The sequence below is a fragment of the Gossypium hirsutum genome, chromosome D11 (assembly GCF_007990345.1).
Source record: "Gossypium hirsutum isolate 1008001.06 chromosome D11, Gossypium_hirsutum_v2.1, whole genome shotgun sequence".
NCBI lineage: Eukaryota > Viridiplantae > Streptophyta > Magnoliopsida > Malvales > Malvaceae > Gossypium > Gossypium hirsutum.
The window spans coordinates 69,134,397-69,153,861 of record NC_053447.1 but is presented as its reverse complement, the minus strand read 5'-3'; the positions used below and the strand labels follow the sequence as shown (position 1 = coordinate 69,153,861).

The 19,465-nt window shown below is 29.7% G+C and overlaps 2 protein-coding genes and 1 long non-coding RNA gene across 4 annotated transcripts; 2 read left to right on the top strand and 1 right to left on the bottom strand.

Annotated features, from left to right (window-relative positions):
• Nucleotides 1–4,585: 4,585 nt before the first annotated feature.
• On the top strand, nt 4,586–5,917 carry LOC121223501 (uncharacterized). Its single transcript, XR_005920819.1, has 2 exons — nt 4,586–5,182; nt 5,509–5,917. It is a non-coding gene; the product is annotated as an uncharacterized lncRNA (long non-coding RNA).
• Nucleotides 5,918–9,201: 3,284 nt separating this feature from the next.
• Nucleotides 9,202–14,303, top strand: LOC121223500 (beta-amylase). Of its 2 annotated transcripts, XM_041105062.1 has the most exons (8): nt 9,202–9,411; nt 9,502–9,568; nt 10,532–10,930; nt 11,806–11,967; nt 12,822–13,085; nt 13,175–13,384; nt 13,636–13,869; nt 13,946–14,303. In XM_041105062.1, the coding sequence occupies exons 2-8, from the start codon at nt 9,512–9,514 to the stop codon at nt 14,096–14,098; spliced, it is 1,479 nt and encodes a 492-aa protein (XP_040960996.1). In that variant the 5' UTR covers nt 9,202–9,411; nt 9,502–9,511; the 3' UTR covers nt 14,099–14,303. The 2 variants fall into 2 exon arrangements, with proteins under 2 accessions (XP_040960996.1, XP_040960997.1); XM_041105063.1 differs by lacking the exon at nt 9,502–9,568.
• Nucleotides 14,304–17,874: 3,571 nt separating this feature from the next.
• LOC107955094 (sporozoite surface protein 2) lies at nt 17,875–18,783 on the bottom strand. The gene has a single exon (XM_016890810.2). The coding sequence runs from the start codon at nt 18,781–18,783 to the stop codon at nt 17,875–17,877; it is 909 nt and encodes a 302-aa protein (XP_016746299.2).
• Nucleotides 18,784–19,465: the final 682 nt, after the last annotated feature.

The following is a 19,465-nucleotide window of genomic DNA, read 5'->3' as shown; positions in this document are numbered from 1 at the left end:
AAGAGAAAAGATTTGGTTGGAAGCCCCTCATAAATAAAAATATTTAAGGCACAACTACCTCAATGACACTTGATAAATGTATGAATGGTGCATATTTGCGCATATGCTATCAAGTTGTGAATATGATTGGATAAAATCTCATACTTGCTATACGTTTTCTAGTCGACGCATATGCCTCAATTATTTTTGCTATTAATTCAGGTTGGACCACACATGGCCATGCATGCATTATTATACTATTCTAAATATTTCTAGTCACTTTTATACGTAAAAAGAGGGCAAAAAAAAGAGAGAGTAAAAATCAATAATAGAAAAGGTAGAAATTATTGTCCTATTCTTTTTCTTTTACATAAAGAATATTTTCCTATTTCCTTATTAATCTGTACTAATATTTAATATTTTTACTGAGTCGGTAACAAATTTACCAAAAGCTTATATATATATATAGCAATAGATATTATTTTAAGGTTAATTTTATCTTTTCATATAAAATATAAAAAATATTTACTCATGATAAGATTTAAACCCAAAACATTATAATTTTCAATAACTCAATTTTATCATTTCAGTCAAAGCTGTATTTAATTTTTAAATTATTTTTTTTTACATTTGTTACATAAATTTTTCACCAACATTGTAGGTATATTATAATATAGTAATTATTTATTATATCATTCATTTCCTTTACAAATATTTTCTTCTTTTCTTATCATTACAAATTTGGGGATGATAATGAATTATACAAAATTTGAATTCTAAGGGTAAACTATAAAAATTGTCACTTTTGTTTGTCTAAGATTATATTTCAGTCACTTATGTTTGAAATGTTACATTTTAGTCGCTTATATTATCGTTTTGTTATAAAGAAATCACTCATTCGTTAAGCTCCGATACCTCCCTAACGATAATACTACGTGGCAGTCCAAATGGGTTTTAAATACCAACTTAAATGTTTAACTAGGAATAAAATAGTTTTTTTCAGTCAAAATGGAAAAAAGAACTAAAAGAAAAATGTGACTGTAATACCCAATTTTAGCCCGGGCTCACATATGGAAACATAATTTTTGAGGATATGCAATCTTAGATATGATATATGCAATCTTAGATATGATATGTAATCTTAGAAGATATGATTTTGTAATCTTAGAGATTTAATTTGTAGATACCCTTTAATCTCAGCCGTTGATCTGTACCGTTGGATTTGTGGAGGCTCAACTATAAATAGAGGCCTTTCTCTTCATTGTAAGAAAGAAAAAAGAGAAAAAAGAGGAGGAGGAATAAAAAAAGAACAATTGGCAGTTTTTTAAAGGTGGTTTACTATTTTTTTCTTTCGATTATTTTTTTTACTTATTTACGATTTTTAAAAAAGGGAGAAGGTGATACCACTGCGAATTTTATTTATTTATTTTTATTTAGCCCCTCCGCCTTTTAATGTTTTTGTAATTAAGTTTTCTTTATTTTTTTAATTTACCCTTTTATTTATTTTAAATTCCAATTTAATCCTTTTGAACAACACCGTTTTAGAGGATAAGGGAAAATTTCCCTTCCAGCCCCTCTATGTAACTCGCGCGTTCAAATTAGTCCTTTTACTTTTATTTATTTGCGGATTTACCCCAGATATTTTAATTGCAATTCAATTTAGTTTTTTTATGTTCTTTTTATTTATTTTATTAATTAATAGTGTAATTATTATTTTTATTCTAATTTTTTTATCTATATATATTCCTTTTATATGTACACATATATATATTTTTTAAAAATGATATTTTCCTATTTTTTTAATGAATATTTTCATATATATGTATATATTTACGTTTTTAAGTGATTAAATACTCACCTTTTTTCCTTTTTTAAAATATACTTATTTTTTTATTATTTTATATATGTATGTATAATTATTTTTTTCTTTATTTTCATAAGTATATTATGTGTTGTATTTATATATAAATTCCATAACCTAAAATTTTATTTGTAAATTATATGTATATTTTTAATCTTCATAATTTCCATGTGTACATCTTTTGATCCTTATTTATTTGTTTGCTATCCCATCCATTGTATAATTGTGTTTACACTTAATATTTTGCATGTCATGGATTACCTTTTTTTATTTCGTTTATTCATTTGCTTATATTATTTTTATGTCGATGATGTATTTATTATTGTTATTATAGCATTTGCATATATAAAATCACGTTACATCATTTTTTTACTCAAATTTAAAGATAGAATTTTTTTTAAAAATTGAGATAATGTTCGTATTTAAGATTTTCAAGAGAATTGAGCCCTAACGTATTGGGTTCCGATTTTCTTCGTTAAATCCGATAATCAAGCATTTCTCTTCAATCAAAAAAATAAAAACTCATTATTGGGAATTCAACACGTTGTGTCCTAACGTATTGGATGTGACGCATTGATTTCTCGAAATGAAGATTTTTTTAAAATAATAAAGGAAATATTCTAAGTTTGGGATTTTAAAGGAATTGTGCCCTAACGTATTGGGTGTGATTTCTTAAATCTTGGATAAGTGGATGTTCTTTTAAAGAAAAGGAAATATTCCGAGTTTGAGATTCTAGAGGAATCGTGCCCTAACGTATTAGGTGTGATTTCTTAAATCTTGGATAAGTGGATGTTCTTTTAAAGTTTTATTGTACAAGTATTTTGGCCCGATTCATTTTGGGGAAAATTAGAATGCTGTGCCCTAATGCATTGGGTGTGGTATCTTCTTTCTCTGAAATAATAAGGGTCTTAATACGTAGCCTTTTAAGTTTTGCTAAGGATTACGTTTTTTCCAAATTCTCGACCTTAAGACACTAATTAATTAACTAGGTACCAATTTTGGGCGTTACGAGGGTGCTAATCCTTCCTCGTACGCAACTGACTCCCGGATCCGTTTTTCTAAAACTCGTAGACCAAAGCCGTTTTTTTTAGGTGATCCAATCACACCTCAATAAAAGATTGGTGGCGACTCCCATTTATTTTGTTTTTTTTAAGTCGACAACCTAAAATATTTTTGGTTTTCAAAAGATGGTTTCAACAGTGTCAAACGGTTTTTCAATATGTAATTAATTTAAAATTTTTAATTAATTAAATTTATTTTATTAAAAACTTATTCTCGTCCAAGTTGGACATTCAAGTTGGCATTTAAACCCATTTGGACTGCCACGTAAGATTACCGTTAGGGAAGTAATGGAGCTTAACAATAGAGTGACCACTTCGTAGTATAACAAAACCCAGAATTGTGGTCATTTACGTAGGGTACTAATTACTAAATTATAATCATATCTGTCAAAACCGTTTTTTTTAAAAAACAAAAATTTAGTTGTCGACTTTAAAAACAAAAACTGGAGTCGCCACCGATCCTTTATTAAGGTGTGATCGGCTCACCTTAAAAATTATTTTGGTCTATGTTTTTTTTGAGAAAACGAGTTCGGGAGTCAGTTACGCACGAGGAAGGATTAGCACCCTCGTAACGCCCAAAAATCGGTACCAAATTGACTATTTGATGTCTTAGTGTTGAAAGTTAAAAAGATTTTAGGATAAGCTTGAATGATGAAATTTGCAAAAGGATAACCAATTGTTCAAGTCATGTAAAGAAATCGAGTCCCAATACGTTAGGGTACAATCCCTCATAATCCCTGAACTTTGAATATCACTTTTATTTTATGCGAAAATCTTCATTTTGAGAAAGTAACAGGCCACACCCAATACGTTAGGGCACGACAAGTTAAGTTCCCAAAAATGATTTTTAAGCTCATGCATTTTGAATAAAGAATATCATCGGTTATTTAAGATCATCAAAGAAAATCAGAACCCAATACGTTAGGGCTCAATTTCCCTCGAAAATCCCAAACTCCAAATATTGCTTTTATTCAAAAAAAAGGTTTTGAATCAAGAAAATAACTTTGATGTATAGTTAAAGCCAAAATATATTTTCAAAAGGGTATGTTAAAAAGTTAATGTACAATGTGATACAAATATTTTAATTTGCAACATATACGAATAAATATTTACAAATACATATATACAAATACAATATAACAGTAAAGTCGCAAACATATGTACACATATATCTAAAACACATATACAAGTATACATGCAAATAGAAGGAATGAAATATATCCAATAAAGCAAACAAAACATGTATTAAAAATAAAATAAAAGTATAAAAAAACGCATATGCATATATTTACAGAAAGAAAAAAAAGGTATATGTATATGTATATATTTAAATATTTATATATGTACAATATGTATTCAAGTAATGGAATATATATAGAATAATGAAAAATGTTTTAAAAAAATGTAAATATATATGCTGTAAAAATAAATGTATATTTTTAAATTATAATATATAGGAAATATATGTATATTCAAAAATGTACATGTATATTTATATATATATTTGTAAAAAAAAGTGAAGAATAATATATGAAAATAAAAATATATGGTAATATACATAAATACTATTTGCAAAAGTAAAAAAAATATAAGAGTATACGTATATCAAAATTTGCTTGTATGCATAAAAAAAAGTTTAAAATATTCATATACTATAAAAACATATATATATATATATATAAGAAGCATGCATGTGTATACTATAAGAATACGTGTATAAATAATGATAATAATAACAATTTAAAAAAACAAATTGAAAAGAGAAAAGAAAAAAATGTAATTAAAATAAAATGAAGGACTAAATGGCGATGCGCGCATTCCCTGAGGGGGCTAAAATGAAAATAACCCGTCTCCCTGAAACAGTGCGCAACAATGGGCCAAATTGAAACAAAAAATAAAACACAGAGTTAAAATTATAAATATGAAAAGGACTGCATTAAAAACGACTAGAGAGTAGAGGCACCAAGGAGATAAATATCCCCCTAGCGAAAACAAGCGGGTTACCAAGCGGGTCGGGTCACACATGCGGGTTTTGGCCCTATACGACGTCGTTTTGAGACCATTGAAGCAGGCCCTAAACGACGTCGTTTCATAACCCTTATAAATGCCAAATTTTCCTTAAAAAATTTCATTTTCCTCTTTGATTCAGAAAAAAATAACAGAGAAGCTCTGCTAGGGTTCCTCCTTTATGCCGCCGCCGCCAATCGAGGCATGCCACGGCCGCCCCAGTCTCCGATCGCGACGGAGAGGGGCGCCAACTCAGCGATTCCGACGAAAATAGGTATGTTCGTCCCTTTTCTTTATATTTTAAACAAAAATAAATAAAAATAAAAAGAAACTCTATAGAAAAAAAAAAGATATATGTATATATGAAACAAAATAAAAGAATGATAATCTCAATGAGGTAAAAACCAGAGAGAAAGAAAACCTTTGTCTTTCAAAAAGAAAAATCTATTTGCCTTTCAATTTCTTTCGGTATTTTCCCCCCTCCCCTTTTACAGATTACAAATGGCTTTTTAAATAGCCGAAAATGGGAAAGAAAAAATGAAAACCAAAAAATCTATTCAGTTGGCCCGATTTTTTGCTCCTCTCCTTCGCTTGTTATAGGTACGTGCGTGCGCGAGATTCACGGCGGCGAGGGGCGTGATGCGCGGGGGAGTTAGCTCCGAAACATGCGTCGATTGGAGTTGTCGGAGGTGGAGCGCGTCGTGGGGGCTTGCAGCGCTGAACTGAACATGGGGCTAGGGTTGGGAAGTTTAGGATGCTAGGTGGGCTAGGTTTTGGACTATTGGGCCTGGACGGCCCATTTTTTGTCTTGTAAATAGTCTGGGCCAATTGGGCCTTATTACCATATCAATTTGTGGTTCCTTTTAGAATAATAATTTTTGAGAAGGATAATAGTTTTTCTGAGATGAGGCTATCCGAAATTGAAATCTTGAATTAGGGCTATCCTTTTACAGGTGATGAACAGATCATTGATAATGAGTTGATTGAAAAAGTACAATAATTGCATTGATTCTTTTTCTTTTCTTTTTTTTTTTTTGTATGTATAGAATTTCAGCCTTTAATAATGTGTGATTTTATTTTATTTTTTATGATTAATTTTATCTTTATTTTGGGTATGGGTCTCTTAAATTAATTTATGACAAATGCCGCATTCAAGATCGTTGGTTTTAAAAAAAACTTATATTTTTGTATGATTTTAATTTTAAATTTGTGTAATTAAATGCCAAAAACTTATATATGTATACATAAATTTTGATAATTTTATGTAATTTTATACATGAAATTTCGATTTGATCCAATTCTTCTAGAAATAACATCATTTTATGTTAATATATTGCATACATAAATAATTATATTTATCTAATATAAAAATAAATTAATGTATTTATTTCTTTAAACGTGTATGATTAAATCAGAATTAAAACTTCAAGTATACATTTGAACCACAATTAGAGTTTCATGTATATAATTGCACCAAATTAAAGTTCACGTATAAAATTATATATTAAATCAAAATTCATATATAATTTTAAGATTTATCCTTACACTTATATATAAATTTTTTATAGTTTAAATTTATTTTTATCTTTAACTTGATATATATTTCAAAATGAAGTTATCTTTTCGTCGGTTCCATTAAAGAGAAAAGGAGTGAGAATTGCATCCAATTTTGTAAATTGATGCAATCACTCTCCTATATTAAATATATAAGATGAAATGTCGTTATCAAAATAAATATATAAATTTATTTTATATTTATAAAATTGGGTAACTAAATTATCAGTAAACTATATGATGATTTAAATAAATACAAGTCATTTAGCAATGAAAGTTTCTTAGTGTTTCGGATTCAATTCTCACATTGCGGGAATCATGTATGGGTTGTCTTCAGTTTATTCGGATTTAAATTCTATCATGTGTGAATCATTTAGAAAACTATTTTAGGTTGATTTTGAATATATTCCGGTTATTAGTTTCACGGTGCTTTATAATGCTAGATTTCAATTATAATTTATTCAGATATGTATAGTTTGTAATTTACTTTTTTTTTTAAGTGTACAGCTACAATACAAGCAATATATATTCAAATAACTTATAGTCAAAATGAAGCATTATAAAGTGTAATAAAAGTAGTATGTACAATATATTCAGAGCCAAACCAAAATAATGTTGGAGAGGACCCACGCAATATAAGAATTAAGTCGAAATAAATATAAAGACAACACACAAATGGTTGAACCTGAGCCATCAAGGTATCAGGGCCTCAACTTCTACTAACAGTATCAATGTTTCATTGATAATGACTTCATTTTTAGTGACATGTTATTACTAAAATATATAAAATTATATATTTTTAGTGCGCCGTATACAAATTCAAATTTCAAAATATTCTGATTATATCCCTAAGTTATCGACCTTATATCAATTAGGTTATTCCATTATATCAAATTTCGGTTTTACTTTATTTTTAGTTTTTAATTTTAAAAGTTGTAGTAACATTTTACTTTTCTTTAAGATTTTCATTTTAAATTACATCACATAAGAGTTGGTATCTCGTTTAATAGCTAAATTAACTATTTTAGTAACGAAACAACTTTCATAATTTAACATTGTAATAAAAACATTTTAAATTTAAAGAATAATTTAAAATAAAAATCGTAATTTAAAGATATTTGGTGGAATTACCAAAAATGAGAAACATGTGAACTAGGAATAATGCAAATGTCGACATGATTGTACATTTCAAATAAAGAGTAATCAATATTTGTTGTCGCATTGTGTATAAATTTGCATGTTATTTTTCGTAAATTAAATCATATTCAATCATTAAAAGATTTTAACACTAATATTAGATTAATAAAAATATTTTTAATTATACGATAATTGTGTATTAATTTATATGGCGTTGATGTATTAAAAAATTATTATTGATTGAATTTTAGTTCGATTGGTATTAATATTATTACTAGTGTAAGATGACGTGAATTTAAGTATGCTGAAACGCATTATAATATTACTGATACAAAATTATTTTTTTATTAGCATGTGATAAAATTAGAAATAATACACGTTGAGCCCTATCCAGCGATGCTGTCCAATTATTATCTCTTTGTATTAAGTTTCCCAAAAGAAAAAGGTAAAAGGAGGTTCAATTGTCGTCCTAGATTTTTTTCCTTTTTTTTTCAATTATTGGATAAATTACACTTAACGTGATTAAATTATTAGTAAATTTACATTTTAACCCCTTAACTTCAAAAAGTTATAAATAGTCAACGAATTATTTGAAAGTTTTCGTTTAAGTTACTGTGCTGTTAAAATCATTATTGTATGGCCTTCTTTGTTCACACCATCTGCACCAATTGAAATCTATCTTTTTACTCATCGATAGGTATTGATCTACCATATTGATCATCGAATAGTCGCTTAGAGTTCGCTAGCCGAACTTTTTTTTAAAAAGAAAACTTAATATCTTAGTAACTTAAATAAAGACTTTCAAATAGTTTAATTACTTAAATAAAAACTTTCAAATGATTCAACGACCATTTTGTAACTTATTAGAATTAAATGACCGAAATATAAACTTACTAATAATTTAGTGACATTAAGTGTAATTTACTTTAAATTTTTACGTGAATCTACTTGGTTTTATACTAGATTTTTATACCCGACCTCGCCCGCAATTTAACAATTAATTAAATTTACAATTATATATATCAATTATTATTTTAATATTTTAGGTAAAAATAATTTAAAACTACTTTTGCGTAAAATAAGAGCTAAATTACACGGTGGAAGATATTATGTGCTTAAACACGGTAGAATTTATAGTTTTCAAATTGTTCCATCAACAACGATGACACTCAAATTATAACTTAGTCGAGTTTTAATATAATATTATATAAAACAAAAATATGTTTTTTTTTACACAATCTTTAAAACTAAACATAGTCTCTCTCCAACTCATAAATAGGAGAATAATACGTTTCAGTGCACTCGAACCCACTCTTTTTGTATTAACAACAATGTCCAGCCAATCGAGCTACGACTCAATTGGTTGAAATATGTAATTAAATATATCAAAATATATATATAAATGATTAACTTTGTATAAATTTGGAACAATAAATTAATATTAATAACACCATAAAGCATTTCCCCTCTTTCCTTTATTTTCTTTCTTTTGATGCTGTCTTTCTCTTTAGCTATATATGTTTCCCTTATTTCCTCTCTCCCACTCAATGTCCCTAATTTTGATTAAAAATCTTGTAATTAATAATTCTTGCACGTTACTAATTTTCTCACAAAAAAATCCATGTTCACATAAATTATATCAAATATCTCTTTGTTTTTTTCTTCTCTATTTAGATGAGGCCCCATGAAAGATTTTCGCAGGTGTTTTCAACCAAAGCAACGATGAAGACATCCCAAAGATTGTACCCAACAAATTAATGCATTATTGATTTTAATTTCTCCTTTCCAATTTTTTTGCCTATAAATAGAGAGGTATGATCTCAATTTGTTCATCACTGCAATCTCCATTTTATTTTCTTCACGTGTATAAATCTTGTTTGAAGTTTATTGCAATTCTCTTAGAAGTTCATCCATGGCTGAGAGCAAAAAAATGTTGGCTAATTATGTGCCTGTCTATGTCATGCTCCCGGTAAGGCTCCCAATTGCATTTTAATATATGCAATCCCTTTTTACGGGTTAATTACATCAGAGCAGAATCTAAATTCAGGGGAGAAGTTAAGAAATTTTTTATTATTTAGAAGGGTGAAATTTTATTTTTCATTTAACTAAATGTTTAAAATACTTAAATTTAATGTTTTACTCATTGGAGAGCCTTATATTGCAATTTTACCATTTAGTCTAGGAGGTAACTTTGACGTTAAATGTCGACTTGGATCTAATGTGGTTGTTTTTTTTAACATGTATGGATTAATAAATATTTTGAAATACATTACATTTAAGCTTGTGTATTTAATGCTAAAACTGACAATCAGGTTGATTGAGGTACTTGATTGGAACAATACTTTAATTTGAAGATTTAATTAGATCTTTTTAAAGTTTAGCGATCAATTTAAAATTTATCTCATAGTTTAGTGAGGTTCAAGGGGAATTAATCATATTTGATCCTTCTATTACAAATTTGATCCTTCTATTACACTCAAATTTGAGATTCAATCCCTATAATTTGACATAATTTGCTCTTTTTATTTAACTATTTCATTTAAAATGTTTATATGGATTAATAGATAATATTAACTATTTAAACAAATTATTCAGGGGTGTAGTTAAGGGGCTAGGAGGGCCTTAGCCCCCTTTGGTTAAATGGAGTAACAGCAATTTTAGTCCTTCTAATAACAAAGTATTTAATTTAACTCTTTTTTAAACAAAATTTTATCCTTTGGCCCCTTCAACTTTTAAAATTTTATTTTGCCTCCCCAATATCGAACTTTTAGCTTCGCCCCTGAAACTAATAAATCACAAAAGAAGAAAATTAAATTACGAAAAAAAAGTGCAAAAATGAAACCCCAAATTTAAGCACAATAGAAGAACCAAATCCAAAATTTTACTGATCATTGCATCAAAGCTAACCTTTGTTGGCCAATGTATCACACAGTTGGGGATAATATCAACTGAGAACGTACTCCTAGACAAAGAAAGCCTGAAACAGCAGCTGTTGAAGCTGAAAACGGCCGGCATCGATGGGGTAATGTCTGACGTGTGGTGGGGAATAGTGGAATCGAAAGGACCGAAGCAATACGATTGGAGTGCATACCGGAGCTTGGTGGAGCTAATCAAAGAATGTGGAATGAAAATGCAAGCTATAATGTCGTTCCATCAATGTGGTGGGAATGTAGGAGATGAAGTGACTATCCCAATCCCACAATGGGTGCTTGATATCGGGGAAGAAAACCCTGATATCTTTTACACCGATAGGGAAGGTAATAGGAACAAGGAATACCTCACTCTTGGTGTTGATCATCTCCCTCTTTTCCATGGACGAACTGCTGTCCAGGTACAGGATTTATATTTAATGCACTTCTGTAAACTCGAATGATTTTGTTATCTATACGTAGTTGAATATTGTGAATCTAAAGGGTTCATATAGCCACCCTACATCTAGTAGAGCATTATTGCAACTCCACAGAAGACCTTATATGTGTACCTTAAGAAGGCTAAGGAAAGGGTTTGGGTCTCCTCTCCATCTTTTTCTCTCTCTTTCTTCACGTAAGATTTCATGTTTAATATTTTGGTAACCATATCATATATTCTCAATGTGTCAAATATAGACCAGGCATATTGCATGTAAGGATGGTGCAAGGGGGCTAAACTGGTAAATTTTATTTTTAGTCCCTTTAAAAATTTTGAAATTATAAGTTAAAATAATAGTGAAATTACATTTTGACCCTTTCAAAAATGATTAAGTTTCAGTTTCATCTCTTTAAAAATTATGAATAATAAATTAATTCAATGATAAAATAATGCTTTATAATTTAGTCTTACAAATTTTGAGTTCCAATCATAATTCTATCACATATCTGCGTTTGGGGAGGCAACATCGTTGTAGCTCCATTATTGATAATTATTCAAACAAGTACTCTTTATTAATTATATTCATCAATGCAACCAAATGGTACGGAGACAAGGACTGGGGGTAGGTATCTTTGTCTTTGGTATATTTATTTTTTGAACCCCTTCAATTAAATCTCTTGATAAGGGTAAAGTGACAAAAAATTTGATATCATGTCTTAAATCAGCACCAATTCCGAAATTGATTCCTACTCAACCCCTACCCCTTTCCCTTAATATATATATATAATCCAAGTTAAATATATCTATATATATATAATTTACACTGCCTACTGAGAAAGGTTGTACAAAAAATTTCAGGTTTATGGTGATTACATGAAGAGCTTCAAGGAGACAATGGCAGATCTTATAGGAGAAGTGATAATTGATATAGAAGTGGGACTTGGTGCTGCAGGCGAGCTTAGATACCCCTCTTATCCTCAAAGCCTGGGATGGGTTTTCCCTGGCATTGGAGAATTTCAGGTCTAAAAAAAAAACATATACATAGGTTTATTTTTGCTTTTAGTCCCTCTATTATGCTGAATTTTGGTGTTTGATCTTTCTACTTTGATTTGGTTGAATTAGCCCCTATTCTTTTATAATATTAGAAGTAGGTCCAAATTGATAACATTGTTAACCGTTGTTGTTAATAGTTATGACAGAGATTTTTTTGGACCTACTATTAATATTATAAAAGTAGGGACCAAAGTATACCAAATTATGTTAACACACTCTTAATAACTTTTATGGGGTTAACAATGGAATAGGGCAGAGATGAATGTTGTCAAATTCACTACCACTCTAAAATTGGCACATTCTAGTCCACCACTCGTCCCATATCTATCTCCACCCTGTCCACCTCAATTTGATTTTTGCTAACTATTTCTAATACTTTCAATCTTTTCAAAGGCAAACAAATATTTATACATAATTTTTCAAAAAAAAAATTAACATAAAACATAAGGTTTTGTTTTCTATAATACATTTTTACATATTTACCCTTTTAACAATTATATATAAGGGTAAAATGTTAATTCATATAGTGCAATGTCGTAGAACAAAGTAAGCAATTACTATAATTGTTCTATTCCCACATGAAAAAAACGATCTCATCTTGCATCATATCCACTTTTAAAAAAAAGAAATTTACTTCATAAGAGCGGATTGGTTCCAAATCCATCACACAGTTTGGGTCATTTTATCTCTAAATTTATACCAGCTACTAACCCTATACAAGTAGAGGGACCAAGAAGGACAGAAAAACCAATTAGACTACATGTTATATTTCCATGGAATAAAACACGTTATATGTTTCATAAAATCTACCCTACATGCAGTGCTATGACAAGTACCTAAAAGCAGCATTCAAAGAGGCAGCTACAAAAGCAGGTCATCCAGAATGGGAATTGCCAGACAATGCTGGGACATACAATGACACACCTGATTCAACAGAGTTTTTTGCATCAAATGGGACTTATCTCACTGACAAAGGCAAATTCTTCTTGACATGGTATTCCAACAACTTAATCACCCGTGGTGATGATATCCTTGATGAGGCCAACAAAGCTTTTCTAGGGTGCAAGGTCAAGTTAGCAGCAAAAGTGAGTGCAAATATGCCCGACATATGTGTTGGACATGAGTATTTTTATTTAAAAATTAAAATATTTAATGTTTTTGAAAATGATGCTAGGTATCCGGGATGCACTGGTGGTACAATTCCCCGAGCCATGCGGCCGAGCTGACGGCTGGTTATTACAATCTGTACGATAGAGATGGGTATCGCCCCATTGCTAGGATGTTGTCGAGGCACGATGCTATACTGAATTTCACGTGCCTTGAGATGAGGGACTCGGAGCAAGATGCTGCGGCTAAAAGTGCGCCTCAAGAACTTGTTCAACAGGTAAAAATCGACGGTTGAATTCTATCAATACAAGAAATCTGATCTTTCGTGATGTTTTTTGTAGTTTACGAAAATGCCACAAAAGGTATGACTTTCAATGGCTTTTCTAGTAAACGTCGCGGAACGTCATACTATCTGTGACGTTTTCTAAAAAAGATAAACGTTTTTGTGATGTTTTGAAGATCTATAAATGGTTCATTAGTTTTTAGTGTGTTTCAATCCCGACTCGTGATTGAATTATCATCGAATAGGTTTTAAGTGGAGCGTGGAGAGAGCATATTGAAGTTGCAGGCGAGAATGCGTTGTCGAGGTACGACAGCTATGCGTACAATCAAATTCTATTGAACGCAAGGCCTAATGGTATAACAAACAAGGGGGTACCAAAGATGCATGGCTTCACCTACCTTCGTTCATCTGATGATTTGTTCGAAGACACGAATTTCGAGCTGTTCAAAATTTTCGTGAAGAAGATGCATGCCGACCAAGTACGTATAAGATGAGCTTTTTCGTAAGCTATTCGAGTTTGATTTAGTTACTTTTTTTTTCGTTTTGTTTTTGTAGGAGTATTGTTCAGACCCAGCAAAGTATGGTAAAGAATTGAAGCCATTGAAACGTTCAAAGCCGAAGATTCCGATTGAAGACCTTCTTGATGCAACCACACCAATGAAGCCGTTACCATGGGATGAAGAAACAGACATGAAAGTTGATGGCTGATATATATATACATATATATATATGGAAGATCAAGTGCTTGGATTAATAATAAATTAATGAATAAAAGCTCAGGCTATTAAGTGGAGAGGAATAATCAGCTTTGTTATATATATGGTGATTGTAATATAGAAAATCTATATGCAGTGTACTTGCACCTAAGTTATATTTGTGACAGCAATAATAAGGCAGTAGTTGTTCAATTCAATTATCTGTTGGTATATTTGGTATCCCAACACCCTTCTATTCCAGTTTCGAAATTGGACCTGTGATCAAATAGGTTAAATTATCCATTTTTCATTTAAGTGATCAATTCGGATTCAATTAAATAAATTATTTAAAAATTATAAAATTATAAAAAAATGTAATTAAAAATGATAAAAACCCAATTCAACTAGTTTAACTGAATTGTGTCGATTTACGGGTCAATTAATTTTTTTTCTTACTTCAAATTGATTTATCGACTAATTCCCGATCCGACCAATTCAGTTAAGTGTCAACAACCTTGCTTCATACACCAAAGTTTTTTAAGCAAATTCTTTCAAATTTTTTTTAAGAAAATGAAAGATAGGCCTCTCCTAGCCTAAATTTATATTAAAATTTCTTTAAAATATTTTCATTTAAATTAATTATAAAAATATATAAATATTAATATAAAATTATTTATAAACTATAAAATGGACTATTTGAGTCCAAGCTCATAAAAAGTTTATTCCTAGTCAAAGTTTTACTTGGATTATTCAATTGTCCGGATTAGAGTTATAAAAAGGATTTGATTCTTCTGGTATTTGTCTCTTCATGATGATATTAAAAGCACTAAGTGCCGGTGGAGGACTAGAGTTATGATTCTTCCGATGATTGTCTCTTTACATTAATATTAAAATTACTAGGTGTCAGCGGAGGATTAGAGTTATGAAGAGGATTCGGTCCTCCTAGAGTGTCTCTCTTAACAAAGATATTAAAACCACCAGGTGTCTATTAGAGTTATGAAAAGGATTTGGTCCTCCTGGAGTTTCTTTCTTCGTGATGATATTAAGACCACTAGGTGATAATAGAGGATTAAAACTATGAAGAGTATTTGGTCCTTCTAGTATTTGTCTCTTCACGATGATATTAAAACCACCAGTGCCTGCAAATGATTGGAGTTATGAAGAGGATTTGGCCCTCCTAGAGTTTTTTTCTTCACGATGGTATTAAGACCACTAGGTGCCAGCGAAAGATTAGAGTTATGAAGAGGATTTGGCCATCTTGGAGTTTCTGATGGGTGTTGAATCCACCAAAAATAATATTCCTAAGCCTAAATTGTAAATAAATAGCAATATAAGGGGTAGGGTCAATCCCACAGAGACTGGGATATTTAAAATTGTTGTCCAGTTCAACCAGGTTTGTGCATCTAGGTAACTGTCGTGTCCATGACGTGTGACGATCTGTGCAAAATTCAAAAAGGGGATTTAAATCTAATAAAAGTAGAAAAAAATTGAAATTAAAATAACAGGAAAAATAAGTAAAAACGAAAATTAATTAAATAAAGTGATATGACAAATTTCTAGCTTCATGCTCGATTTTGTTCCGATTTCAAACTGATCCTTGATAAGAAGTCTTTTCCTTCAACCAATAAGTTAGTTATAGTGATCGAGGACACCCAAAACCACTAACCCTTCTGTGTGTAAATTAATTACGAGAATGTCCAACAACTAATCTTTATCGAACGAACAACCACGAAACACGCATCAAGATTTAACTCTTCGGTAGCCTTGTGAACTAAAATGGCCCAACTCGAGCCAACAACCTCAATCGCTCAGGTCGATTAAATCTGATTGCTATTTACCTTGACAGAATCCAACTAACTTCTTACTTGGATGGGCCAACTTTTTTTCGGTAGACTGAATACGATAGACGGTCGACTCGATACTTCCAACAGTACGCCTATCAAGACTGAATCAACGAGTTTTGTTTAACTTGTTATCAATATAAATTTGTGAGATGACGGTGTCTATCTCCTAAACCGGAGAAACAACAAATACCGGATTGAAGGTTTTAAAATGTAGGTTCAAATCTCATGACTCTCTAATATTAAAGAGTTGTCTAAAATAACTTAAGAGATAGAGTACTAGTAAATTAAAATATTATCCTAATCAAGAAATTTTAAAGTAATATTTTTACAAATAAATCTTCTAAATAAAGTTTTAAAAATTCAATTGCGATCCTTCAACCAAACTTTTATGTAAGTTCAATTTCTAATTCTTTTTTACTTTCCGACCTTATGCACTAATCAAAAATCAAATAATAAACTTAAATTAATGACGTCTCATTCCAAAATTAATCAAAATTAAGTACAATAAATATGTAAATTGGGCTTATATCCAGTTTCTCTCTTCACATTAATATCACTAGGTGCCTGTGAAGGAATATTACAATTATGAAGAGGATTCAGCCCTTCAGAAATTTCTCTCTTCATGATTTTATTTTTAATTGCAAAATGATTATGAAAAGTTTATACTATCAAACTTTTTGTGTTCAGAAATCACGAGTTACATAGACATAGACATAGACAAAGACAAAGGCCTTTTTAATTTAAAGAAAAAATATGACTTATGATAATTAAGAAGCATTATTGTGTAATACATTATATTTATATAAGCAAATTTTCAAATAGAATCCCACTATTAAATAGCATTGATACCTAATAATAATTATTTTTAGATATAATATCCATTTACTTATAATGTTTCCATAAAGTAATTATCTAAAATTCATGGAAATATTTTATGTTCTTTTTTTGTAATATTTTCTTAAAATAATTCATTCATTCATTTATGAAAATAATATTTGATGTTTACTTTTATGAAAATATTAAAATTCATTCATCAATTTTAATTAGCAACACCTATACCCATGTTTTTCTTTTCTTTTCTTTTCTTTTCTTTTTTCAAACATAAAATTGGGAATTTATAAATAAATTATGGGTGTATTTGAAAAGTTTCATTCCAAAAGATTATTTCAGTTGAAAAAAAATAGCACATAAATACTTAAATGTTTGGAATCCATGATTTTATGTTTTCAAATATATATAATCATATAAAATCACAAAAATATAAAAAAATATTTAGTGATTTTTTAATTATATAGGCTTTTTTTTTAATTACAGACTTTAAATTACTTAATACAAATTACAAATGGAATATAGAGTAAAGCTGGCAAAATAAACCCGAGTCCGAGAAAACTCGAACCTGTAACAATAGAATGATTAAGTTTCGAATTTCAGTATAGTACAAGGACTAAAACAATAATTAGACCTTGTATTATATTTCAATGGAATAAAAAACATATATATAATATATTTTAAATGAACCCTCTACTTTATATAATATATTCTGAATTAAATAAATTATATTTTAAAATAAAAATAAAGTACTTTTTATTTTAAATAATATTAACGTACGTAAGATGTTATAAGATTAACATAATTATATCCATGATAAGTAAAATATATGATTTATATTATATCTTATTATAAGATCTTAAAATAGTTTATGTTTGGATTAATCTAATAAATAAATCATTATAGCTTTCCACAGAACAAATTTTTTTTTTTCATAAATTGATGTATTCAATCTCTAATCTATGAAATCGAATAACAGCAAAACCATGATAATAAAAGAACATAACATTTCATATAAAATAATGTATAAAACAATGTCTTATTTTATTTAAATTGGATTGTTACACTAATAATGAAAACTGACTTGGATTATTCTTTAAAAAATGACTCGGATTAATCATATGCCCGGAGGCGGAGCTAGCAGAGGATTAGAGTTGTGAAGAGGATTTGGTCCTCCCGGAGTTTTCCGCTTCACAATGACATTAAAACCACTAGGTGTCTGCGGAGGATTAGAATTATGAAGAGGATTTGGTCCTCCTGGAGTTTCTCTCTTCACAATGACATTAAAACCACTAGGTGCCTGTGGAGGATTATGGTTGTGAATAGGATTTGGTCCTCCCGGAGTTTCTCTCTTCACAATGACATTAAAACCACTAGGTGCCAGCGGAGGATTAGAATGGTGAAGAGGATTTGGTCCTCCCGGAGTTTCTCTCTTCACAATGACATTAAAACCACTAGGTACCTGCAGAGGATTAGAATCGTGAAGAGGATTTGGTCCTCCTGGAGTTTCTCTCTTCACAATGACATTAAAACCACTAGGTGCCTGTGGAGGATTATGGTTGTGAATAGGATTTGGTCCTCCTGGAGTTTCTCTCTTCACAATGACATTAAAACCACTAGGTGCCAGCGGAGGATTAGAATGGTGGAGAGGATTTGGTCCTCCCGGAGTTTCATGGTGGAGAGGATTTGGTCCTCCCGGAGTTTCTCTCTTCACAATGACATTAAAACCACTAGGTGCCTGCAGAGGATTAGAATCGTGAAGAGGATTTGGTCCTCCTGGAGTTTCTCTCTTCACAATGACATTAAAACCACTAGGTGCCTGTGGAGGATTAGAATTGTGAAGAGGATAATTTGATCCTCCCGAAGTTTCTCTCTTCATGATGACATTTTTAATGATAGAATGATCACGAAGAGGATTGGAGCTTCCGAGTGTTAAAATCTTTCGATCATTTAGATTATCAACTTTTCGTGCTTCAGAAATTATGAGTAACATAGACAAAATCATGAAAATCAACGACGACTCCATTTTAACAACCATTTTTAGTTTAAAGGAAAAATGGGTTATGATAAGAAGGATAGTCTAATACATCTATTTATATGAGCAAATCTTCACTTAGAATCTCAATATTTGATAGCACTGATGCCTAATAATAATGATTTTTAGATATAATTTCCATTTACTTGTAATGTTTCCATAAATTAATTGTCTAAAATTTATGAAAATATTTGATATTGTTCCTATTTTGTAATATTTCCTTAAAATAATTCATTCATTTACGAAAATAATATTTGATGTTGTCTTTTATGAAAATATTACAATATTCATTCATCAATTTTTAATTAGCAACACCTACACCCATGTTTTTCTTTTCTTTTTTTATACATAAAATTGGAAATTAATAATAAATTTGGGGTGTATTTGAAAATTTTGGTTCCAAAAAACAATTTTAGTTGAAAAAAATAGCACATATAAATAAAATCCATGATTTTATGATTTCAAATATATAATCATATCAAGTCACAAACAATTCTTTAATAAAAAAATCTTTAGTTTTTATTAGTACAAATTTCAAATAGGATATAGAGAAATCACTTTAATTTTCACTTTTGTCAAAACACATTAAAAAAAAGCATGAAATTTATTTTAATAAAAGATTTAAGGCATAATAATAAATTGGGTAAACTACACCCATGGTCACTTTTGTTTA